Source organism: Schistocerca nitens, chromosome 9 (genome assembly GCF_023898315.1).
Source record: "Schistocerca nitens isolate TAMUIC-IGC-003100 chromosome 9, iqSchNite1.1, whole genome shotgun sequence".
Lineage (NCBI taxonomy): Eukaryota > Metazoa > Arthropoda > Insecta > Orthoptera > Acrididae > Schistocerca > Schistocerca nitens.
The window spans coordinates 493,926,753-493,952,909 of NC_064622.1; the positions used below are offsets into that span (position 1 = coordinate 493,926,753).

General features: G+C 39.4%; 1 protein-coding gene across 1 annotated transcript in view; it reads left to right on the forward strand.

The window, feature by feature from the left end:
* Positions 1-26,157, forward strand: part of LOC126203934 (protein son of sevenless) — a 168,431-nt gene that overhangs the window by 21,248 nt on the left and 121,026 nt on the right. Inside the window, exons 5-9 of the mRNA XM_049938330.1 lie at positions 9,742-9,951; positions 10,148-10,288; positions 12,053-12,262; positions 24,368-24,483; positions 24,559-24,689. Of these exons, the coding sequence (XP_049794287.1) occupies positions 9,742-9,951; positions 10,148-10,288; positions 12,053-12,262; positions 24,368-24,483; positions 24,559-24,689 (808 nt within the window). The remainder of the gene's footprint in view (positions 1-9,741; positions 9,952-10,147; positions 10,289-12,052; positions 12,263-24,367; positions 24,484-24,558; positions 24,690-26,157) is intronic.

A 26,157-nucleotide genomic window follows, 5' to 3' on the forward strand; every position in this document is an offset into this window, starting at 1 on the left:
TCTCCTCAGTGCAGCACTCTGCAAAGTGGGCTGCCATTCCCCTAGAAACCTTCCAGCACCTGATTGAATGTATGCATGCGAGAGTGGAAGCTGTCATAAAGGCTAAGGGTGGGCCAACACTGTATTGAATTCCAGCATTACCGATGGAAGGCGCCACGAACTTGTAGATCATTTTCAGCCAGGTGTCGGGATACTTTTGATCACATAGTGTGTGTATTAAATGTCATAACAGATCCTAACAGTAGCTTATATAGACTATTTGATTCGAAGGTATGATACAAAGTATGGAGGAAGAGGATATTTTACAAAAATTTATTCTGACACAAGTACAAGAATTCAAATTTGAAGTCTTATAATAAAACCCCAGGAATAAATCATAAAACCATTAGTAAAAAGGCTGCCGAAAACTGCTGCACAATAGCATGCTGCACTTGGGACAATATAAACAAAGTCCTCACACCCATTTTTAAGAATGAAAAACCAAATATATTTTGCACAATAATCAAAACTCGCGAAAGTACATAGGCAAATAGTAATCTTAGTGGGACATACTCACATGTAAAATAGGTGTGAACAAAAATATGAGAAGAACAATTGAAAATTATGAGCAAACCGTCAAATATTTATCAAAAAAACACCAAGAAACTGTTGCAGGAGGAGCACGCAGTGCTGAGGGCAGCAATACCCAGTCATCAGTTGTATTTGCAAGTGTTAGGCAAACTAGGAAAGCCAGGCACATATTTTTACAAAGCATTGCATGAGCACTCCAAAAACAGTATCCATTAATATAGAAATAAATCAATGAAACAAACAGAATCATGATAAATGAGAGTCCTTAAGGCAGCAGTCACAAATGAGAAAATGAGACCTCTAAAGTAACACATCATCAAAGATATGAAAAAACTAATTCGGGTTGCTTGAAATCTGCTTGTTAATTACCATGCTAGGATCTAATTTGTGGTGCACATACACTTAGAGTTCCTCCAGGACATAAAGTTCCCTACTCTTGGGCTCGATGTGATGGATTTTTAAACCTTTATTCATTGAGGGTAAAACATGGCCCCTCATTTTTAAATGGTGGCCTAGTGCACTATTGTTACTTCTGTACACGTGTTCTCTAAACTTTGTTATGAAGTCCTTCCCAGTCTGACCCACGTAGATCCTGTCACAGGAACCACATGCAATTTTATAAACCCCTGAATTTTTAAATTTGTTGCCTCCAGCGCCAAGGCAAAGGTGCAAATAGGTTTCCACACACAGAAAGAACTTGGGCTTGTTTTGCAACACAATCTTGATACATGGCTTTCATTTATTGCTTTCTGTGTAAGATCATAATTGTTTTAGTAATAATGTTTTACAAGATGACCAAAATGCCTGTTAACATTTCATAGTGAACTAATTCATGGAATAATTTAGGTAGAAAGGTAAATCTTGGTTACACAACCCTGAAATGATGTGGGGGTGTTATTGAAGCCAGAAAAAGTGCAAAAAAACAGCCAACAGGTATCACTGAATCGACAAAACCCATTTCACATTACTAGGATCTGTCGACACCTACAGCTGCAGAATTCGGGATACAGAAAATCCTACAACAGTTGTAGAAATCCCATTGCATGATGTGAAAGTCATGGTGTGGTACGGATTTACCACATCAATCATGAGTGGATCCTTTCTCTTGGAGGAAGTGCAGGGTCTGATTTTCTAACTGTCTGCATGATCGAGTGCGAGATACGCCATTATGTTACAGAATTGCATTGTCCCTAGCCAGGCTGATAAACACTTGCTGGAAGGTATGACTTTTCTGCACATTTAAACAATGGGAAATCTAGGATGGAATGTAACACTATAATGAAAAAGAATAGTAGCTACTCACAATGTAGTGGAGATGCTGAGTCGCAAGCTGTATAGTGCTGTTCCCAATATCGTCCCTGGACTGCAGGTATTGTTCATGAATTACTGCTGACATGTTGAGCAGTTGTTATAAAGAACATTGCCTTTGCTAAAAATCAGTTCTTATGCAGTTTACTGCTGTATCATATTAAGCACCATCTGTTGGCCATTTTGTGAACTTTTTCTTGATTAAAAAAAAAAAAAAAACTCTGTGTCATTTCAAGCGTGTGTGTGTCAATTTTTACCTATCTACCTACATTAGTCTGTGAAGTATTGAATTTTCGAATGTTAACAGACTTTTGGGTCGTCCTGTGATGACAGATAAAAAGAGTGGCTCAGTTTTCATTAAATGTTGTAAGTTTTCACTATTAGCATTTTAGTGTTGTCGAATAAATTTGGCAATTTTACATTTCCATTGTAGCTATTACAACTAGTGCAGTCACATTACTTGTTCTTTTGAGAAAGAAAGAGAACTGTCCATTAATTAAATGTCTATTGTAAAGACAAAACGTTTCCAATTTCAGCTTGTGGTCTTCAGTTAGTGTCTAAATGGAAAGAATGTCAACTGTAATTATTAGTTGCTAAAAATCTTTCAGTGTACCTGAAATACTGCTTCTAAAGCCAATACTTATATTTTCCTTCAAAATGCATTATACAAATTTGTGCAGTATTGCTTGTACATCATTATCGTGTGTGTGTGTGTGTGTGTGTGTGTGTGTGTGTGTGTGTGTGTGTGTGTGTGTGAGAGAGAGAGAGAGAGAGAGAGAGAGAGAGAGAGAGAGAGAGAACAATTATATGAGTGTGTGCTTGTCTGGTTGTGCTGGTGTGTAGGGCATTGGGATGAAAGAACGTGCAGACTCCTGCTTACTGCCCACAGATATGTGTACACGCGAAACTATATTTGGTTGCATCTAGTTCCTTAACGGTTTCATCAACCTTGCTAAGTAACTACGACACTTTTGCTAAAATTAAAATTTATTAAGTTTCTGCATACATAACAAATATTAGATACTTTAATTCAGTTTTTTCACAGTTAACCATAGTTAGAAAATTTTTTTGGAAGGTATAATTAATTCTTGTTGTCCATGAGATGTTACAGACACATTTGTGCCATACAGAATTCTTATGGCATACTCCTCTGGACATTTACTGATAACCCAGTGTCTACCAGTCACAAAACATAATGTTCTATTAATTTTTTTCTTTAATCATGCTTTCTCATTCTACAAATATGATAATTGACTCTTCCTATGTATATGCTTTACATGCATCCATTCTGATTTGAGAAAGCCAGTGGTATGTAGCATTCAATGGCATTGTTCCCTTAACTATTCTTTATTACCTGTGAATTGCTCTTCTGAATACTTGTAGCCCTGAAATATGAAAGCTCTCTGAGCAATTCTCCCAAACTTTCTTTCTCTTTCTTTCTCATTAATTTGTTTATCGTGTGTTAACCTCTCTCTCTATGTGTAATATCCATATTACAGTATTTCCATTTTACAGTATTTCCATTGATTGCATGAGTAGCTATGCAACATGTCTGTAATTTTATATTCAGGGGCAGACAGATTATTTGTAGAATACTAAGTTGAAGCATGATGGTCATAAAATACAATTTAAAAAATCAGTTACTGAACTTTGCTTTAGCATGTAGGTTCATTAGTCATATTTAAATAAATTTTTATTGCATTAAATATTTGTTTAGAAGAATTTGAATAGGTACTACTGTCACCAATTATGAACAAAACCATTACAAAAAATGATCTGTAAAGGTCTGTTGTTATTTATGTCTAACATATAAATTTCCTTTTGTAGTGAAATTGTGTGTGTGTGTGTGTGTGTGTGTGTGTGTGTGTGTGTGTGTTTATTTTATTACTGAATATAGACATCAGTAAACAAAATCTTGTATACTGTAAGTGAGATAAGTATATTTATTGAAAGTTGTTTTTCAGTGATGTCAATAAGAAAAGTGCTATATGCATGTTAACATGCATGTCAGTAGAGTGGAAAATTTTGTTTGCATCTGACAAGACAACCATAATTTCTTCTTGTATTTAACCTCGAGATGCAGTTTTTTTTTAAAAAAAAGCTGTCTGCAGTCATTCTCAGGAAATTATGTGGTCATTTTTGTTCTTCAATGTTATATATTTTATTGGTGTTCATATTGCATATATTTTATTTGCTTTCATGAAAAGACAAATTACTTGTATGTTAAGTTAATGCATAGATTTATGTACACATTATTTTCCACAGCATTAAATCTTAACTGTAGTGATCCTGGTGGAGAACACCAAAATCCCTGCAATCATTTTGGAATTAACAGCACACAGAAATTACGTAGAATATATATTTAGAGAGAGAGAGAGAGAGAGAGAGAGAGAGAGAGAGAGAGAGAGAAGACTTACCACGAGGGAATTATCCAAGTAGGATGGAAATCGGTAGGTATGATGTACATTTACAGACAAACAAATGATTACAGTTTCAGAAAAATTTGAACACTTATTAGAGAGAAAAAGCATCAGATTGAGACAGTCAGTAATGTAGTGGTCCACCTGTTGCCCTTGTACAAGCAGTTATTCAGATTTCCATTAATTGATAGAGTTGTTGGGTGCCCTCATGCGGGATATCGTGCAAAATTCTGTCCAGTTGGTGCATTAGATTTTCAGACACCGAGATGTTCTGGAGGAGCATACCCATAATGCTCCAAATGTTCTCAATTGGGAAGAGAACTGGCAAATTTGCTGGCCAGGGTAGGGTTTGACAAGTATGAATAGAAGCAGTAGAAGCTCTCGCTGTGTGCGAGCGAGTGTTATCTTGCTGAAAGTGGCACCCAGGATGGTTTGCCATGAAGACAGCAAAACAGTGCTTAGAGTATCGTCGATGTGTGGCTGTACTGCTTGGGGAAGGATGCCGTGGATGGCAACCGACAGGATCCTTCTATGAAGTGAAGTGAAATGGGACTCCAGACCGTGGTTATTGAGCTGTACGGTGGGTGACAGGTTGGTATCACACCGCTGTCCAGGGCATCTCCAGACACATCTTTGCTTGTCATCAGGACTCAGTTCGAAGCTGGACTCATCACTGAAGACAATTCTAGTCCAGGCAATGAGACTCCAGGCCAACTATGTGTCTGGAGACACCCTAGACAGTGGTGGGATATCATCCCTCCTTTCACCCACCGTACGGCAGGGAGTGATGTCTGGGGTGCCATTTCTTTTCAGAGCAAGACTCCGTTGTTGCCATTGTGACACCTTTCCGGCACAGTGCTAAGTTGACTGTACTCTACGCCTCATTTTGTTGCCTTTCATGGCAAGCTATGGGCTTCATGGTGTGCATTAAAGATAATGCCCACCTGCAGACGGTGTGTGTTTCTACTGCTTGTTTCCTTGCTGGCCTACCTTGGCCAGCAGGTTCGCCACATCTGCCCCAGTTGTCCCCTGCTGAGAATGTTTTAATATTATGGGCATGGCCCTCTAACCGGCTCAGGATTTTAAGTATCTAATGTGCCAATTGGACAGACTTTGATACTATATCCTTGTGGAGGACATCCAATAACTCTGTCAATCAGTGCCAAGCCACATAACTGCTTGCATAAGGGCCAGAGGTGGACCAGTCTGTTCATGACTACCTCAATTTGTGAAGCTCTTTCTTGTGAATAAATCGTAAAATTTTTCTGAAACTGTAATCATTTGTTTACCTGCACATATACATGGCATCTTCCAGTTCCCATTCAATTTAGATAATTCCTTTGTGGTGCATTGTTTTTATTTTTTATTTTATTTTTATTTGTAACATTATGAGAGTTCACATATTGTGTCCACATATTTATTCCGTTCAGTTATACTTTGTCAGTACAACACAATTTGTTAAAGCAGTTAACTAATAAAAGGTCCTTTCCTTTCCTACTAGAGAGAAATTTGTAACAATTCTGAATGGCACTGAGCTAGGTCCATTATTAGTATCTATACACATGATTGATAATCAATGTAATAGACAAGAATCGGAACTAAACTTGTTACATGTGAATTATGCATTCTTGTCTGATTGATAATCAATGTAATAGACAAGAATCAGCACTAAACTTGTTACACGTGAATTATGCATTCTTGTCTGTCACAATAGACATTTTTAACAGTAAAATACTTAAAAGAATTGTCAGATGGTTTTTGCAAATGGTCCCCTTTAGTTAAAGTAGTCACATTATATTCAGTTATGCACAGCAGTGTGTGCAACACCATTGGTCAGTGTCGTACATGGTGAGAAATGCAGGTGGATAGTCAGAATCTCTAATGTGTTTTGGTTTATATATGGATAAGAATTTAAACAAAACAAGTCAGAAGTATTGTGAGGGTTGTAAAACTTTTAAGATTTCCTGTAAATACTTTGTTACATTGCATCAATATTGGGCACATTGGCTTCAGTTTCACAGTAGATGTACTTAATTGCAAGTCATGCAGATTATCCATTGAAAAAACGAACGAACTAATGAGGACTGTGACTCCAGTATTAGAGCAAAAGAAATTCATTAGTTACATGCCAACAATTATAAACTATGATAAATAACCAATCAGCTGCTCCACTCTTAGGCATTAGGATGAATCATATAAATAATTTGTGAAACATGGAACGATCTAAAGGGAACCAAAAATATAGATTGAAACAAATTTTGCCTTCAGTTATTAAACCATCCGAATGTACAATATTAGGTCCTCAGCTTCTCTTGTAACTTCCTTGACATTCTCCTTCATTATTTAAAAAGGACAATAGTTTGAATTCCCATCTGTGATCATAAGTTATTTGATCACATACATTCTCTTTGTTGCCATTTGCGAACCAGAATGTGAAGGGTAAGCTGAGTTGCTACACTTGCATCTTTCTCGGATCATTCTCAATATCACATTATTCACTGGTATGCAACTCTGAAGTTTTTCCTATAGTATTAAAAATATCAAGGTCGTTGTATGGTACAGGTTGAAACACATTTTCATAGTATTCATTAATCCATTATAATATGCTTTCTTGGAATTTGTGAGTCTGGAATGGTGTCTTCAGTTTTATTGTGGTACTTCCCAGTGACTCCATAAATTAGCTGTTTGTTAGTCCCAAAGAATTACCACTCTTGCTTGTCCAGTTCTCATTCTTAGTTAGCAGAAGAGTACAGATGTAGATGTGTGTACGTGTGTATGTGTTTGCGTGCGCGCGCGCGCACACACACACACACACACACACACACACACACACACACTCTCTCTCTCTCTCTCTCTCTCTCTCTCTCTCTCTCTTTCACATTTCATTCCATCATTTTATTCACTCTTCATCAAGTGTTTATTGAAAATTCATTTCTGCTCTAACATTTGTACATTCAACCTACTGTTTCTTGTTTCCTAATTTCTCCCCATTTTCTACTCAATAAATTGTTTTAAAATCATGAAAAACATAGATTTTTTATTAATTGTGCGCCTTTTTGTCTCACTCCTTTTAAGACAATGCTTTTAATTGTCACAAACATTTTTAGTTTTAATTGTGTCAGTCTTTTCAGGAAGTGTTGACTATGGCACCTGCAATTGCGTTGTTCCTCCTAATTATTTTGGAGATATGTTACTGATTATCGGTGGCGTATCCCTCCCTCCATCCTTGTAATCCATGTTTGTTGACAAAAGTTAATTTCTGTCTTTGATAGATAGTGCCTGCTAATGTTTGTTTCGTGCAGATTTCTCAAACTAATCTGTAAGGCAGTAAAATGTATGGAAAATGCTCAAGCACTACGCTTTAGAAAAATAACTCCCAAATAATAATGTTTGCACAGTTAGCATGTTATTGTTATGTTGTTGTTTCTTTGTGTGTTAAACCTTTGAAAGACAACTTTTTCACCTCTGACTGTTATTTTAATTTCTGTCACCACAGTTGTAATTGTGATAACATTCAAGTGGAAGAATTCATGCCTGCATACTTGTTGAAAATTATAATCCCATGGTCAATCACATTTCAAGCAGAGGGTTTTTGGAATTCCACTGGTGGAAATTGAAACAGAGAAGATTAAAGCCCGCCAAGCATTTCAGTATTTGATGGCTACCTTGGCATCAAATGACGAGAATATCGGTGATATAAACAATAAGATCAGTCAGGGTAAATACGCAATGTGCTAACTGCACACTGTACTCTGAAGCTCAGATGTAACAACAAACACAAGATGTGTTACAGTACCTACAAACAGTTGTTGAAACTATTAGCAGTTATACAACCAAGACTTATTAAACTAAAGCATCCCAGATTATTCTCGCAAAAAATGAACCTCTGGAGAACAAGCAATGGCGTTTCTAGGATGGGTCATGTGTGAAGTGACACTTTAAGAGAACTAAGGGAATGGAAGAGACAGTAAAAGATATAGAAACAAAGGGCCTACTTGGGTGTGGGCAACTGAAGTGGATGGTGAAACTAGAAGGTTGAAAAGAATGCGGAAATGAGATTCCTCAGAGAGAAAGAAGTGTTGTGGACCACATGAAGGCTGGTATGCAGATGCTTGTGATGTGATGACCCAAGTGGTTTACAAGAATGGGATTACTATTGTGTGTCAGTGGATGTCTTAAAATGGTATTAAGTTAAACTCCATATTAAATGTTTGACATCAAGAATTATGTTTTAAGGCAAACTGGTTCACCAAATTACGTAAATGGAGATTAGATGCTGTGCAATGTTTAGTCCAGTTTGCTGATAGGAGCAATTTATAATATCATGAGTATTTGAAATAAGGGACTGTGTTACAATGAGCTTTAAAGGTTCGGAAGAAAAATGTAGCAGAAATGGATTAAACATTTTACATGAGTATTTGAAATAAGGGACTGTGTTACAATGAGCTTTAAAGGTTCGGAAGAAAAATGTAGCAGAAATGGATTAAACATTTTACATGCTCTTGGGAGTCTAGTTACTTTCCACACCTTGTTTGGTAATAGGTGATGAGAAACAGACTTTTTTTAAATTTTTTAACCAAAAATCAAATTGACTATCCATTCTGTCCATTACCATGCTCATTGGAGTTTCCATGTGTGAATTGTGGGAAGTAGCTTAAAATAATTTGTATCAGCTGTTGTCATCACTCCCTGAAAGATTCCTGTCTCATTTGTGGTAACAAGATATGTGCAGGATAATAGGGGTGACAAGCTTAGATATGGTGTTCTTTATTATTACTTTTAAAAAAGTTTGTGCAAATTCACCTCTGTACTATATTCAATTGTGTGCCTGCACAGAAGCTTCTACATGAATCTCTGAGCTTTAAATCTACCTTTAAGTCTCTGTATTAAGTACATTGCACAGTTATACTGTATTTTGTGTGTAACAATGTAGAAAAAGATGGTTGCTACTTATCACAAAGAAGATACATTAAGTTGCAGACAGGCACAGTTAAGACACTTACACTAAGCTTTCTGCTACAGTCTTAATCAGCAAGAGAGAAACACACACCATTCATACACACAAGGTAGAACACCTCATGCATACATGACCGCCTGAGCTGCCAGAATTGATAGTCGTGTGTGCATGAGGTGTGCTTGCTTGTATGTGTGAATGGTGTGTGTTCCTCTGTTTCTCTTTTGCTGATGAAGACTGTGACTGGAAGCTTTGCGTAAGTGTATTTTAATTGTGCCTGTGTGAACTTAATGTGTGTTCTTTACAGTAAGTAGCAATTTATCTTTTCCTACACTGTTGACACTCCTAAGTGAATTCCATTGTTTGATTTTGCATTTTGTGTTTGTCATTATGTGTTGATTTCTTCTCTTAAATTCTTGTGCTATTTTTTAAACCCCACTGTTGCACAAATGTGAAATATGAATCTATTTTTAAATTTTGCACTCTCAGGTGCTGATGGACATGTTCTACCAAGACGACGATGGAGTTTCTGCTGGTGTTGCCGATGACGTAGATCCTCTGACGCCTCGCACGTCACTCACGTACGAAGAGGTCGTAAAAGACCTAATTCATGATGAGAAGCAGTATTTACGTGATTTACACATGATAATCAAAGTATTCCGTGAAGAAATTGCAAAACTTGTCAGTTCTGACAGTAAGGTAATCATTTTCAATTTACGTACGGTGTTAGTCTTCTTCAGCATGTCTGAATAAAAGGATTTATTTTCTTAAGAATAGGGATGTTATTTTGATGCAATATATATTTTTATAGTCTTCCACACATTGCTAACATTGTGCACTGATAAAACTTTAGATGAAACATAGTTGTGAGACACTAATCATTTATTTTTCAAAGGAGCTCGACGCAATGTTTAGTAATATAATGGACATTTATGAACTGACTGTAACTTTCTTGGGTTCATTGGAAGATATGGTTGAGATCAGTGAAGAGAAACAAGTACCTGCGATTGGAAGCTGCTTTGAAGAATTAGCAGAGGTAAAAATAATGTCTATTACTACCCAGATAATTTTACAGGAATTTTAAAGTTTCATTAATCCTGAAGGTTACAGATGTGGTAGTACATGTTAATTTCAATGGTATATCACCGAAAGAAGGTAATGTGCTTTTCTCCAACAGAATCAAAATCTCTTTTTATCTTTGCTGTATGGGCACTGAGGTGTGTTATATTCTCTGTGTCTGTGTTTGGGTGGATTAGGACTCTGATAATGCTACAGCCACACTGATGTAGGATTTCAGTCAATGTATTTATGCATTTTTAATGGTATGAACATTTAAAAATTGTTTTATTTTTTCCATCATTGATTATTAATGAGAAGCACCACAACTGTATTGATACACATTTATTGCGACATACCTGGTTTCATTCATTAGATCATCATCAGGTTGTCGAGTTGTGTCGGTATTATTATCTAATGCAACGTTAGAGGCAAAACCTGGAAATACAATCATTTAAACATTCTGCAGACCACCTAGCTGAAGCGTGGAGAGTGGTAAGTACGTATGACGTGGTGTGCTGTATACACAATAGTTGAGTACACGGGGATCCCTGACAGTTGCAGTGGGCTGCACATGGTGGGCCTGTGTTGACCGATAATGTAACATGATTTTATAAATGCCTCTGTGGCAATGCCGTGATGTCACAGCTCTGTAAACGCCTACTGTTTTTGCAGCCATTAGCGCTTTGCAGTTGAAAGCTGCCACCAGCACTATGAGCTGTAGGGAATCTTCTTATGCCGTCTTGACTGTAGAGTGAATATAGCAGCTGTGTCACATGCACTTACTGCATGTCACGGTGCTTCCAGGTGGTTGGCAGAATTTTAATATGTTTTTCATTTTCATATTTTTCCTATTATGTCACATAAGACAAATAGACCTTTTAAAACATGACACTGGTGGAACTTGACAACCTGGTGGTGGTTTAAGTGACAAAACCGGCCATGGCATAACAAATGCATATCGATACACCTGTGGTGATTCTCATTAATTATTAATATTGATATCAGTCAACTGTTGGCCTAAAAATGACTTCATCATTTGATGTTTGTAACTGTGTTTCAACTGTCTAAGGTATTACTTTATCAGTTGTAAAATTCACACGTCAAAACTGTAAAATTACATGAAAACACACTAGTTGACCAGTACTTACTTTCAGAAGGCGAAATTTCTGCCTCATACACAATTTAAAACATTTGATAATTTTTTCTACTTTCAAATATTTCTGTTGGCATTATGTGGAATTTTGCCTCTGAGAGGTAAGTATTGGTTGCAATCCTGTGTCCTTTTGCATCTAAAGAATTACTTTAAAAGAAATGCACATTACTTGACAGAATTTGGGGTAAAAGGAAAAGTTTCATTCGGCACAGAAAAGAAGTTTGGGGTGAGGCTCCTAAAGGGAAATATACATAATTGGATATTTGAACAGTAACAAATCCTGTTTGAAAATTTGATCCCAATTATGTTCACTATTGTCTGCTTTACCAACTGAAAGTGCTCTGGGATTTCACAAATTATTACTAACTTAGATTTCTGTAACAACTGTTAGATTCCATTGGGCATTTTCCATTGTTTAACTTAGATTTTTGGTAGGCTGTGCTGTACAGGTCACTCATTTTATATTTTTCGCTTTTTGGTACTTTGTAATCATCTCCTCTTTACTGAACCATCTTATTTAACTTTAGAAGCATTATATTAAATATTTCTGAAAATGGATTACTCTATTGGACATCTGTTGCACATTAGGCTGCCGAATTTGATGTCTATGGGAGGTATGCACGTGACATCACACAGCCACAGAGCAGAGAGGCGCTAATGAAGCTCAGCAGTCGGCCCGAAGTCTCTGATGCTCTTCAGTCGGCTGGCCATGGATTCAGAGAAGCTGTGAAGTATTACCTTCCAAAGCTGCTGCTTGGTCCTATTTGGCACTGTTTTCTGTACTTCGACTATATAAAGGTACTTTATTTTGTTAGCAACAAGGTGTTTTGTGATAAATGTCTTGTGATACACAAGGGAGAAATTTTCATTGAAGTAGTTATTAGCATACACAGCCACAGAAAGGATGATAATAATAATAATAATAATAAGTATCACACTGTTCAAAATGGATAGATTTTTAGTCACCATATAGCAGAGATACTGAGTCTCAGATAGGCACAACAAAAGGACATCAAACAAGTAAGCGTTCGTACAGAAAGACCTTCATCGGAATTCACACACACACACACACACACACACACACACACACACACACACACACAATCTCTGGCTGCTGAGGCAGTGGAATGGTGGGGGATGGGAGGAGTGCAGTCTGGCCGTGTGTGCAGGGACTAGACTGCCAACAGGTGCAGCGTCAGGAGGTAGTGGGGTAGGGAGGTGGGTAAAATGAAGCAAAAATGTGGTGGAATAGGGAAATTTGGGCTGCAGCATTGGTAGAGGGCGGCAAACAAAGAGGAGACTGGAATGGGCAGGAGGTGACAGGACAGAGGCTGTGGAAACTGTTGGATGAACGGTGTGGAGACAGTATGTTACCGTAGGTTGAGGCCAGGGTAATTACGGGAGTGGAGAAGGGGTTGTAAAGATAACACCCATCTGCTTGGGTAGTGAAGCAGCCATTGAAATGAAATGCAGGATGTTATGTTCAGTAGAGTGTTCTGCCGCATGATGGTCTACTTCGCTCTCGGCCATGGTTTGGTGGTGGCTGTTCATCCTGGTGGACAGCTAGTTGGTAGTCATACCAATATAAAAAGCTGTGCAATGATTGCAATAGAGCTGGTAAATGGAATGCTATTGACGAATGTTGAAAATTAGGTGGACTGATAAGGTAAGGAATGAGGAGGTTCTACGCAGAATCGGAGAGGAAAGGAATATGTGGAAAACACTGATTAGGAGAAGGGACAGGATGATAGGACATCTGCTAAGACATGAGGGAATGACTTCCATGGTACTACAGGGAGCTGTAGAGGGCAAAAACTGTAGAGGAAGACAGAGATTGGAATACGTCAAGCAAATAATTGAGGACGTAGGTTGCAAGTGCTACTCTGAGACGAAGAGGTTAGCACAGGAAAGGAATTTGTGGCGGGCCGCATCAAACCAGTCAGTAGAATGATGACAAAAAGAAAAAAAGAAAATGGAATGGCTGCTTTCACAGGTGGCCCAGTCCCTGATGGGGTAGGATAAACCTGTGACAGGACTAGGATAGGAAGTGCACTCTTCGTCATCCAGTACCATCCCAGACTGGAATAACTGAATGACATCCTTCACCAGGACTGTGATTACCTATCATCACGGTCTGAAATGAGGGACATTCTACCCGAGTTCCTTCCCACTCATTATAAAGAAATGTTCCCTTGCCCACCCAACCTACACACCATTCTAGTCCATCCTTGTGCCGCTCCCTATCCCGACCCCTTGCCACAAGGATTATATCCCTGTGGAAGACCCAGGTGCAAGACATCCCCAATCCACCCACCCAGCACTTCCTATTCCAGTACTGTCATAGGTTTATCATACCCCATCAGGGGGCCAGGTCTCCTGTGAAAGCAACCCTGTCATTTACCAGCTCTTCTTCTATCATTGCACACCTTTTTGTATTGGTATGAATATCATCTAGCTGTCCAGCAAGATGAATGGCCACTGCCCCAAACTGTGGCCAAGAGCAAAGTACACCATCCTGTGACACAACATGCAACTGAACATAATAGGCTTGATTTCAGTGGCTGCTTCATCTGGATTCTCCACTCCGCCACCAGCTTTTCTGAACTGTGCAGATGGGAGTTATCTTTACGGCACATTCTCCACTCCCATAATTATCCCAGGCTCAACCTACAGTAACGTGCTGCCCCTCCACCCAACGGTTTCCACACTCTCTGTCGTATCTCCTCTTTCCCATTCCTATCTCCTATACCCTTTCTCTGCCACCCTCTGCCGATGCACCCGCATAACTTATCCCACTCCTCTCCTTTTTTGCTCCTTTTCTCCACCTCCCTGCCCCACAACCTGACATTGTGCGTGTTGACATTCTGGTCCCTGCATACTTTGCCAGACAGTGCACCTCCCTTCCCCCACGCGTACAGTGCTATTCCTTCCCCTTCTCCACCCCCTCCGGATTGTCGCTACCATCCCACGTGATAGTTGCATTCTGGTCGGAGATTGCAGTCACATGTGCATAAGGTGTGCTTACTTGTGTGAATGAATGGTGTGTTTCTCCGTTTTCCAGCGAAGGCTGTGGCCAAAAGCTTATGTGTAAGTGTCTTTCAACTGTGCCTGTCTGCAACTTAGCATGATAACGTTACAGTAAGTAGCAATTTGTCTTTCCCTACATGTTGTTGTTACTACTTGCAGTTTCCAATGCTTAAATTTAAATCAGGTGTTAACAAATCCCTCTTTTTGGAAGTACTTTTGTTGGTTTTGCCAATCTGCATTTTATATTCTCTGTGCTCCACACATCATCAGCTATTTTCCTGTCCAAATAGCGAAACTAGTAGAGTACTTTTATTGTCTTATTTCCTAGTCTAATTCTCTAAGTGCCGTCTGATTTAAACTGACTACATTCAATTACCTTTGTTTTGCATTTGTTGGTGCTCATCTTGTATCCGCCTTTCAATACTCTATCCACTTCATTCAGCTCTCTGCTGCCTGAGCAACACCAACTGGGGTGCAGATCTCTCTATGGTGCTGCAGCTCTACAGAGCCCTTGTTCAATCCCGTATTGACTATGGGAGTGTGGTTTATGGTTAGGTGGTGCCCTCAGCATTGCGTTTACTCCACCCATTGCACCACTGTGGCGTTTGACTAGCAATAGGAGCTTGTAGGACGAGTCCAGTGACCAGCGTCTGGTGGAGGCTGGGGTCCCTCCATTGAAGGTCAGGCGTGCACAACTGCTCTCCAGTTACGTCGCTCATGTTTGTAGTTCTCCTGTGCATCCGAATTTTCGTCTCCTTTTCCCACCCATGGCGGTTCCTCTCTCACATCAGCGGCCCAGGTCAGGGCTTACAATTGCAGTTCGCATCCGATCCCTTCTACCCGAACTGGAGTCCTTGCCTTTACCACCTGTACTTGGTCTATTCACATACACCTCCATGCTGTACACCCAGGCCGTGGCTTCGCCTGGACCTATCACATGGCTCTAAGGTCTCAGTTAACCCCACGACTTTCCCCTGCCACTTTCTGTCGATTCTTCACACGTACTGAGGCCATGAAGTGGTTTACACAAACAGCTCGATTGCTGATGGTCACGTCTGCTTCGCATATGTCTACGGAGGATAGATTGAACAGCGTTCCTTGCCCGATGGCTGCAGTGCTTTCACTGCAGAGCTGGTGGCTGTATTTCGTGCTCTTGAGCACATCCGTTCATGCACTGGGGAGTCGTTTCTTCTGTGTACTGCCTCCTTGAGCAGCCTACAAGCTATCGACCAGTGCTACCCTCGTCATCCTTTGGTAATTACCATCCAGGAGTCCATCTATACCCTGGAACGGTCCAGTCACTCAATGGTGTTTGTCTGGACCCCAAGTCACGTCGAAATCCCAGGCAACGAACTTGCCAACAGGCTGGCTAAACAATATACACGGAAACCAGTTATAGAGATCGGCTTCTCTGAACCTGACCTGCATTTTCTCTTACGCCGCAGGGTTTTGCGGCTTCTGGAGATGGAATGGCATAACAGTACTTGCAACAAACTTTGTGTCATTAAGGAGACTACGAATGTGTGGAAGTCTTCCATGCAGGCCTCTTGAGGGAATCAGTTGTCCTCTGCCGGCTCTGCATTGACCATATGTGGCTAATGCATGGCTACCTCCTCTGTGACGAGGACCCACCTTGGTGTTGCTGTGCTCACAAATGAGTGTCGTCCATCTCTTGCTGGACTGCCCACTTTTAGCCGCTCTGCGGTGGACTTTTAACTTCGGTGTTGGGTGACAATCCCTCATCTTTAGTTTTAGGTTTTGTTTGTGAGGTTGGGTTTTATCATTTGTTCTAAGTTTTCGCGCGTGTCCTTTGTTCCTCTGTGTCCTCCACCCTAGCGCTTTTAGGGTGGTGATTTTAATGTGTTTCAGAGTGGCTGGCTTCTCCTTTTTATTCTCGTGCTTGGCCAGTCAGTATAATTTTCTTTCTTGTTTTACTTCTTTCTAACTGTTTTTTGCGTGTCTGTTGTTTTCTTGTCCTCTTTTTTTCCTTTTAGTGTTTTTTACCTTTTCTTTGTTCTTGTGGTTTTTCCTTTCCTTCTGTTTTCTGTTGTATGTCTTGTTTGCTTTATTCTCCCCCTTGTGGCATTGTTTTATTTGAAACAAGGGACCAATGACCAAGCAGTTTGGTCCCCCCCCCCCCCCCCCCCTGTCTTTTAAACCAACCAACCAACCAACCAACCACCCCACTCAGCTACTCTTGCAAGTCCTTCACCATCTCCGACAGAATTATGTTGCCATCTGCAAACCACAAAGTTTTCATTCTTCTCCCTGAACTTTAATTCCTCCTCCAAATAGTTCTTTGGTTTACTTTCACTTGCTCAGTGTACTGATTGAATAACATCGGGGATAGGCTACAATCCTGTCTCACTCCCTTCTAAATTACTTCCCTTTCACTTTGTTTGATTCTTATAACTGCAGTCTGGTTTCACCTCACCTGTAGTGAACTGATGCATGGAGAACAGAAACACGTAACATGATGCAGCATTTTTGAGCACTTGCTCTTTTTCTAGCAAAAGTACACACATTCACAAACACAACAACACAGACATCCAAACGGACACTTCCCTGGTCTCATAGTGACCACATACACGCAAAAGAAAATCAGTGAAATGACCCCCCCAAAAATCAAGCTAACTTAATTCTGTATCATTCCATGCCAAGTGGTCTAGAAGTTCCCATATGACAGAGATTTTGACAAAATTTTGTTTGAACATTCACACTTATTTCCAATAAGCATTGGCGAAATTTCAGTCACTAATTCAGTGCTTCTGAAGATACAGTTGTTTGTTTGACCCCATGGTGAAGCTATCAACAGTGTACCTGTGATTTTTCAACAACTTTGAGACATAATATCTCTGGCAGTATTTTCTTGAAAGAAAGAAAACTGTGCCATCTTGTACAACTTTTTGAACTCTCTTAAGTGAAATAAATTATTTGTAGCAATCAGCCGAAAGGAATAGATGCTTGAAAAAAGTGTAAAAATTGTGGGATAAGCCAAGAACTTTTCATGTAATAAACCATCAATCAGATTGCACAGTTTCATTCTCCTACTGCTTTTCAGTATGTCACAAATTGAGGGCAAACATGATGATATTTTCTAAAATGCCAGAAATTATTTTTGGTCCACTTTTGCAAAAAAGTATTCTGCAAACGGTTGTAAACTGTTTTCATGAGGAAGATCATGTTTGAAACCCTAAAAACTAGATTTAGTTTTGCCATGTGAGCATATAAGGCCCTAAAAAAAAGGACGACAAGGTGGAGGTGCATTGAAAATGGTCCCATATACTGCTGATAGTCAAATTAAATCTGACGCCCTTTTATTATGTTCTACAATTGTTTAGTAGGCCTACTCTCTTGGAAAGGTAATATCAAAAGTGTTGATGACTGGGAAGTGACAAAGTCCAAATAACTCAAAAAATTTCTAAAATCACATTTCTTTCTCTTGTGACTCATTACAACACATTTAAGCCTTTTTTTCTGGTGTAAGTACAGACTCAGACTGGTTGTAAACTTAACAGTTGAGCTGTGCATTACCACGGCAGTGGAAATCATGATAGTAAATTTGTTGCATAATAGCTGCAGCACAGATTTTACCCATTGTCACATTGTGTAAATTTTGGTGAAGTTCATAGCTGTCTTTGTGACATTTGAATGGAATCATGTTATAGAGAATTATTAGTATGTCTTTTTATTGTGCATTGCTGTTGGTGTGCTAGTTTAATTCCGGTTGAAGGTATAGCATACTTATTGTTAGCATAGTTTACGGTTTTTGTGGAACATTAGTAACCAAAAAAAAAAAAAAAAAAAAAAAAAACAAGCATCCCCATTACCATAGGGGCCACATTCGATAGTTTCTGCAAGAGCAGCCATCCAGGTGGGTTTTTGTACCACAGGTTCACAAGCCAGGTAAGGGTTTCTTTACACAGGATTCCAAGCCTGATGATAAATTTCTTTGAGTCAGAGACCAAAGCTAGAAGAGATCTCTTTTAGGATCCTAAGCTTATGTTTACTTCAAGCTGCTTGCATTTTTTAAGTGTTTCATTAATTTCTGAGGGGAAACTGTACTGCCGGCCAGATGATATCCCGGATGGCATTGTTTGGGAAGAAATTTCAATAAAATAGAACCCAAAAAATTGCACTATTCAAATGTTATTACCTAAAATTTTTAGAGCTACAAAAAAGAGAAAATTATTCTTTTTGTTGGATTCCGTATTCCATTTCATTTTTTATAAAACGAATTTTGTGAAGCTGAATACTGTAGGGAAGCTCAATTCCTTGTCATCAGTAGTTTTGAAACTAATTTTCCTAATTGTAGAACTTAATAAAAGATGTCAGATTAGTATCAGCAGTATATGGTCCCATTGTCGATGCACTTCCACCTTGTTGTTTTGTAGGACATGCTCGCATTTTGAAATCAAATCTAGGTTTTAGGTGGTTTAGAAAATAGTCTTTCTAATAAAAATGGTTTACAAGACTTTGTAGAAAAGACTGATTTTGTAAAAGTAGACCAGAAATCGCCATTTTTGGTGTTTTTAGAAACAAATTTTTATATTTGCCCTCAATTTGTAAACTGAAAAGCTGTAGGAGAGTGAAATTTTATATTCTGAGATCTTTTATTGTTAATATGTGTAAAGTTTCAGGTTAATCCCACAATTATTTCTGGAGATATAAAAAGTTAAACCACATTTATTTATTTATTTTTTTCCAAGCATCTATTTTTTCTGCCAACTTTGCTTTGCCTTGTTGCTGATTTTAGGGTCTTGTATGCTTGCATTGCAAAACCAAATATAGTGTTTGGTGGCTTAGAATACGGTCTTTCTAATGAAAACTGTTTAAAAAGAGTTTGCAAAAGACTCGTTTTTGTAAAAGTGGACCAAAAATTAGAAAGATTGTGAAGTTTGCCCACAAATTGTAAACTACTGGAAAACAGTAGGAGAATGAAATCGAATATTGTAATTCCATATACTGATAAGTGATTATGTGCAAAGTTCAAAGTTTATTCTACAGTTACTGCTGGAGATATAAAAAGCTAAACATCACATTTTTTTGAGTGCCTGTGTTTTCTGCTGACTTAGCTTCAAATTAACTATACGGAAATTGCTCAGGAGATCTTTTTTTATTATTTTGCTTAAGATAGCATAAAAAGTTGTACAAGGTAGCCTACTTTTGTTTCTTTCAAGAAAATATTTCTGGAGATATTATGCCTCAAAGTTGCCGAAAACTCGTGGGGATCGTAGCTGCGCTATGGGTTAAAACAAATGACTGTGTCTCCGAAAGTATTGAATTAGTGTTAGAAAACTCTGCTTATGTTCATGAACATGTGTGAATGTCCACACAAAATTTCTGCAAAATCCATGATGGTGATAATTATACAGGAACTTTTTCAGAATTATACTACTTCGTGTGGGGTGGCCCTACTTTGGAGTAGTGAAATGAACAGGCATAAAGTGTCATAAATATATATTTTATGTAATGTAGTCCAGTGCAGTATTTTATTTGGAGTTACTGTACTGTTCTTTAGTTGCTATTTGATTGAAAGTTATCTAATTGGTGTATTTGGTAAGTGTTTCAAATACTTTACTTCTAATATTCTTCAAACATATATACTAAACAATATATGACACAGTATTATAATGTGTTGTGTGCTTTACTAATCTTTCAGTGCATAGTTTGTTATATGACAGCTCACTCTCGATATACTACAGTTCCATTATAACGCCGGGACAAAGTGTGCACCCTGACAACTGTATTATGTTAGGTTTCTGCTGTACTCTTTTTTCTGACCAGAGCCTGAATCCTGTCCATAACACACATCTGTCTGTCAGCAAGTGAAACTGTATAACTAGTTAATGTAAGTAGATGGTTAAAAAAATCTTTTCATCAAGCAGTGACAGGAGAAAACACATATCAAGGTATTGGACTTTGCGAGCTTACGGAGCCAATGGCTCATTCTGGCAGAAGGGTTGAAGGGGAAGGAAGAGGGGTAAAGGAAAAGGGCTTGATGATGTTTAGGAAATGGAGATAGTTCGGAATAGTGACCGGAACACTGGTTAGGGAAGACTTACTGGACAGGATGAAATGAAATGTCGTGTGACGAGGGCCTCCCGTCGGGTAGACCGCTCGCCTGGTGCAAGTCTTTCGATTTGACGCCACTTTGGCGACTTGCGCATCCATGGGGATGAAATGATGATGATTAGGACAACGCAACACCCAGTCCCTGAGCGGAGAAAATCTCCGACCCAGCCGGGAATCGAACCCGGGCCCTTTGGATTGACAGTCTGTCACGCTGACCACTCAGCTACTGGGGGCGGACACTGGACAGGATGAGAAGGAAAGACTGATTATTGGGGACTGCCTTGGATGAGATCTGAAAACCTGAAAGCTTAAGTGGAAGATGGGGTGTTAATGCAAGACAGAGGATACTGACAGAATATTGTGGATAAGTTAAAACGAGTGGAAAGGTAAGTGCATTGTATGTGGCGGACGTGGGGTGTGGGGAAAAATAGACTCGTCAGAAAATTCAGGATACATAAAACTAAAAGGGAGTGAAAAAAGGCATAGTTACTGAGAACAAATTGTGAGACTGAAGAAATTAGCATAAATTAAGGCCAGGAGGGTGGCAATAACCAAAACTTGTTGTAACACCAATTCCCACCTGCGGAGTCTTGAGAAACTGGTGTCTGAGGGAAGAATTCAAATAGCACATGTGGTGAAACAGGCACCAAGTTCATGACTGCCATGTTGTAGGAGCATGTTCTGATGTTCTGCAACAGGATATTGTTCATTGCCAGTATACACCCTCTGTGTATGCCCATTAGTCCTAACAGATAAATTGGTGGTAGTGTTGCCAATGTAAAAGAGCAAATGGTGTTTACATAACGGCTGGGACACATGTTTTCATCAATGTGATGTCATCAGTGCATCTAAACCAAACCAGAGGCTGAAGGTTTAGGGACTCCGGGAAGCCATGTCCTTGCAAACCATGAAAAGGTTGGCATAGGAAGATACTATTGTGGGTCCCATGGCCATACCACTGATCTGTTTATATTGCCTGCTCCTCAAAGATAAAATAGTTCCTAGTAAGTATAAAGTTGGCTAAGGTGAGCAGGAAGGACACAATAGGCCTGGTATTGGTTGGGCGTTGAGTAAGGAAATATTCAGTAGCAGACAGAACGTGTTCATGGAGGATGTTGGTATAGAGTGAGGTGGCATCAATGGTAACAGTCAAGGTGTGTGGTAAGAATGGGACAGGGACAGATTTCAGACGATCTAGGAAATGCTTGGTGCCTTAAAATAAGAGGTGTTTATCAACAAAGGCAGGTATATGTTTGGCAAGTCCTTTGAAGCCGGCAACCATGGGACAGCAAGGTGATTGGGTTTGGGGATCTCAGGAAGAAGGTCAAAGGTGGAAATGTATGTTTTGGATGGGGGTAAGGAGTTCTGTGGATTGAGGTGTTAGTCCTTGTGAGGGGCATGAGGTTTTAAGGAGGGACTGTAGGTCAGTTTGTATGACAAGGATGGGATCTGCATGGCAAATGCTGTACATAGAGGATCAGTTGATGACTCCATTCTTATGCTCCCAGCAGACAAGGTATCTACCAATGCGTCCCTTAGGAGGAGGATGGTAGTCACTAGTTGATGACTACCACTGTGGTGCTTTGACTGGTTCCCACCAGTATGTAAGTGAGGGTCTATGCCAGCTGTCTGACACATCTACGATGGTATCTGCCATCGAGATCCCATCCCTGTGATACAAATTGACGTACAGTCCCTCCTTAAACCCCATAGAACATGTTGTCCTACCCAAATCACGCAGCCCCACCTTTCACCTTCTTCCTAAGATCCACAAACACAGTCACCCTGGCAGTCACATAGTTACTGTCTTCAAAGCACTTACCAAATGTATATCTGCCTTTGTTGACCAACACATGCAACATATGGTACAAAATCTTCTCTCCTCTATTAAAGACACCACCCATTTCTGAGCTCATCTGAAGTCTGTTCCCACCCCAGCCCCACCACACACCTTGCTTGTTAACATTGATGACACCTCTCTCTATACCGACATGTGCCACGTAATGTGGCGTGTGTGTTACTGAACATTACCACACTCAGTGGACACCTGATACCATACGTATAACATCCTCCCTGCACACCATAATATTTTACCTTTGAGGGGCAGACAAACAAACAGATTAGGGGCACAGCCATGGGAACCAGGGTATGTCCTTCCTATGCTAACCTTTTCATGGGTTGCTTGGAATGGAAGTCCCTAAACTCAGCCCCTGATTTGGTTTAGATGTGTTGATGACATCTTGACATCTTTGCCATATGGACTCATGGTGAGGCTGACCTGTTATAATTCTTGGAATCTCTAAGTACATTCTCCTAACCAAATTTCATGTGGTCTTATTCCGAATCCCATATGACTTTCATTGAAGCTGACATCACCTTCACCAAGGGTCAGCTGCTAATAAACAACAGTACTTACATTTTCACAGTCTCTGTCCTTTCCATGTCAAACGTTCCCTCTCATACAGCTTTGGGATTTGAGGGAAACATGCTTGTTCAGATGCTGATTATGTACAGCAATACACCACCATACTCACCTCAGCCTTCACTTGATTAATTATCCCATAAGCCTAGTTCAGGTGGATATGTCCAGAGCCATAACATTTAATCCTGTTACTGCTGATCCCTCATAAAAGCAACTTTGGAATAGACCTCTTGTCACTCAGTGCTATCCTGGTCTTGAATGTATTGATCGGAAACTTCGACAAGGCTATAACTTTCTAAAATTGAGCCCTGAAATGAGGTAATATCCTTGCCAGACCCTATGCTCCTCCTACATCTATTTGCCCACCCTATGGCTTCTGTAAGCGTTTTCCAATGTGTCCTCCAGTCACTACTTTAGCAGCCCTGTAACTGGCAAAACATGCTCAAAGGGAGAGCCACTTGTGAAACAACACGTCATTTACCAGCTGTTATGTAAACACCATTTGGCCTTTTACATTGGCATGACTATCATAAAGTTATCAGTTAGGATGAACGGCCATAGGCGGAGTGTTTATACTGGCAACAAACATTACCCTGTTGCAAAGTGTGCTCTATAGCAAGAAAGTCATGATCTGCCTGTTTCACCACACGTTTCATCTGGATTCTTTGCCCAGACACAAGCTTCTCTGGACTCCACATGTGGGAACTGGCGTTACAATGTTACTTTGGTTCTCGCCACCCTCCTGACCTTAATTTACGTTAATTTCTTCAGTCTCAACATTTCATCCCAGTAACTATTCCTTTCTTCTCTCTCTTTTAGTTTTCTGCATCTTCTGTTTTCTGATGAGTCTATTTATCCCATCACCCCACCTCTGCCATATACGATGTACTTACCTTTCCACTTTTTTTAAGCTGTGCATGATGTTTTGTCAGTGATCTCTGTTGTGTGTATTACCCTATCTTCCACCTTTAAGCTGTCAGGTTTTCAAAGATTCCAGTGCACTCCCCAACAATCAGTCTTTCCTTCTCATCGCATCTGATAAGCCTCCCCTGACTTGGGGTTTTGGCAACATCCCCAAACCCTTCACATTTCCTAAACCTTACCAGTCCTTTTCTTTCACCCATTTTCCTTCCGCTTCAACACTTTTGCCATGAGGAGGATCCATTGGCTCCAAAAGCTTGCAGATTTCTGTACCTTGATGTATGTTTCCTCCTGACATTACATGGTAGGTTGATTTTTTTATTTAATTACATTATATTTTTGAAAATTGATTATTTTTGTTGTATTATTGTCTAATTAGTTACAAACTTAGTGATGATTTAGATTACCAATACTACAGCAGTAGCATCTTTAGTATACTGTCTTGTGCTCATTTACAGATTTTGCATAGATTGACACCCATTGACGAAGACAGAGAGAGCTTGGAACAGGTGGAAGGCCTGTTGAAGCCACTTCAAACGGAACTTTTGCAGACAGTTGGAAACTTACCAAAGAGGTATACACTATAATCCCTGTGCTAGAAAAACGTTTCATTGTTTCGTACTTTTATTTATAAACTATGTTTTTACAGAGAGAGTGGAATTCGAATGCATGGTAGAGTGAGGAGACAGATTGCTCTGGATAAGACAAATGAGCTTCAAAAATCAATAGACGGTTGGGAAGGGAAGGACATTGGCCAATGCTGCAATGAATTTATTCGTGGTAAGATACTGTGTGTGATAAAAATAAAAACCAAAAAAATTGCATGTGTTTTTTTTAATTCATTTTAATATAAAATTATTTGTGAGCTGGTGTCATGTACCGTATTTACTCAAATCTAAGCCGCACTTGAATCTAAGCCACACCTGAAAAATGAGACTCGAAATAAAGGAAACAAAATTTTCCCGAATCTAAGTCACACCTGAAATTTGAGAGTCGAAATCCAAAGGGAGAGAAAAGTTTTAGGCCGCACCACCAAATCGAAACAAAGTTGGTCCATTGTAATATGAGACACAATTTAGGTAGAATGAATGACGATACAACTTAAGTAGTTTGGTTCGAGTCGTAAGCTTAGCAGTTAAGCTTTACCAGGTAGCCATTGCTTGCGTCAGGCACTCCGTGCGTATTTATACGGGTACCCTTCGTTTTTCATGTGCTTCGTCTGGTTTGAATTGATTGCTTATTTTTCTTTGATCTGATAAGTGCTGTTCTCTTTGTTATAGGTGTTTACGTCACTATAAGCTGAAAATGCATTACTGTACTGTGTCATGCCTTGTTTGTCGCATTCTGATAATGAGTGTTTACAACCTGTCGCCGCTCGCGGCATGGCTTGCTTTCGTGCGCGCTACCAATTAGAAAAAGAAAGAGGAATTGTCTTATTAGCGAAACAATGGCAAGAGACTGCTATTTGTTGTTACTTACACTGCTGCTTTCTTTGATAATGGTCAACAAGAACCAAATAATAGGCTGCGTATGATAGATGATGTTCTGAACGAGAGTTTAGCGAAAATTTTTGTCCGTTTGAAAATCTTTGCAGACGCCTCTTTAGTATATTACATTCTGCACAGAAACTAGTCATCTTAGATTTAAAAATCCAGTCAATTGCCGTGCTTCATTTCTGACTGTATCACTATTAGGCATAAGACATGATATGTATATTCTTCCGCGTTTGCTGTTGTCTCACATTAGTTTCGTAGTTTATTAGGCAGACAGGATTTAAATGAGATAGCAGGAAACATGAAAGAATACATGGCAAAACGTTTGTATTCGTATTATTCTTATGGTGAAGAGAATACTGCAAGTGATTCACAATTCATAAAAGTTCCTATTAGCAACCATCTCTTCTCATAAGTAGGAAAAAATTCAGAACGTACAGTTGGCCATATTGACAAACATCCCAAACAGTCTTGCCAGTTGGATTTTCGTAGTACATTGAAATGCTGCTACATTCGAAGATGAACAATACGGAATTTGTATTTACTTCTTTGGATAATGTATGAAAATGCAGTGGTCGAAACCTGGGGCGGAGAAAAAAAAAGCTCGTCTTCCACCTGTTTTTTATAAATTTATTTACTGACGCAAAGGTTTTGGTGCCAGTATTTATCTTTGTGCCTGCAAAGCATGCCTGTGTAGCACTTCACATATTAGATGGCAGAAGTTAGTTGTGGTGGCACCTACCAACATTTTTCAG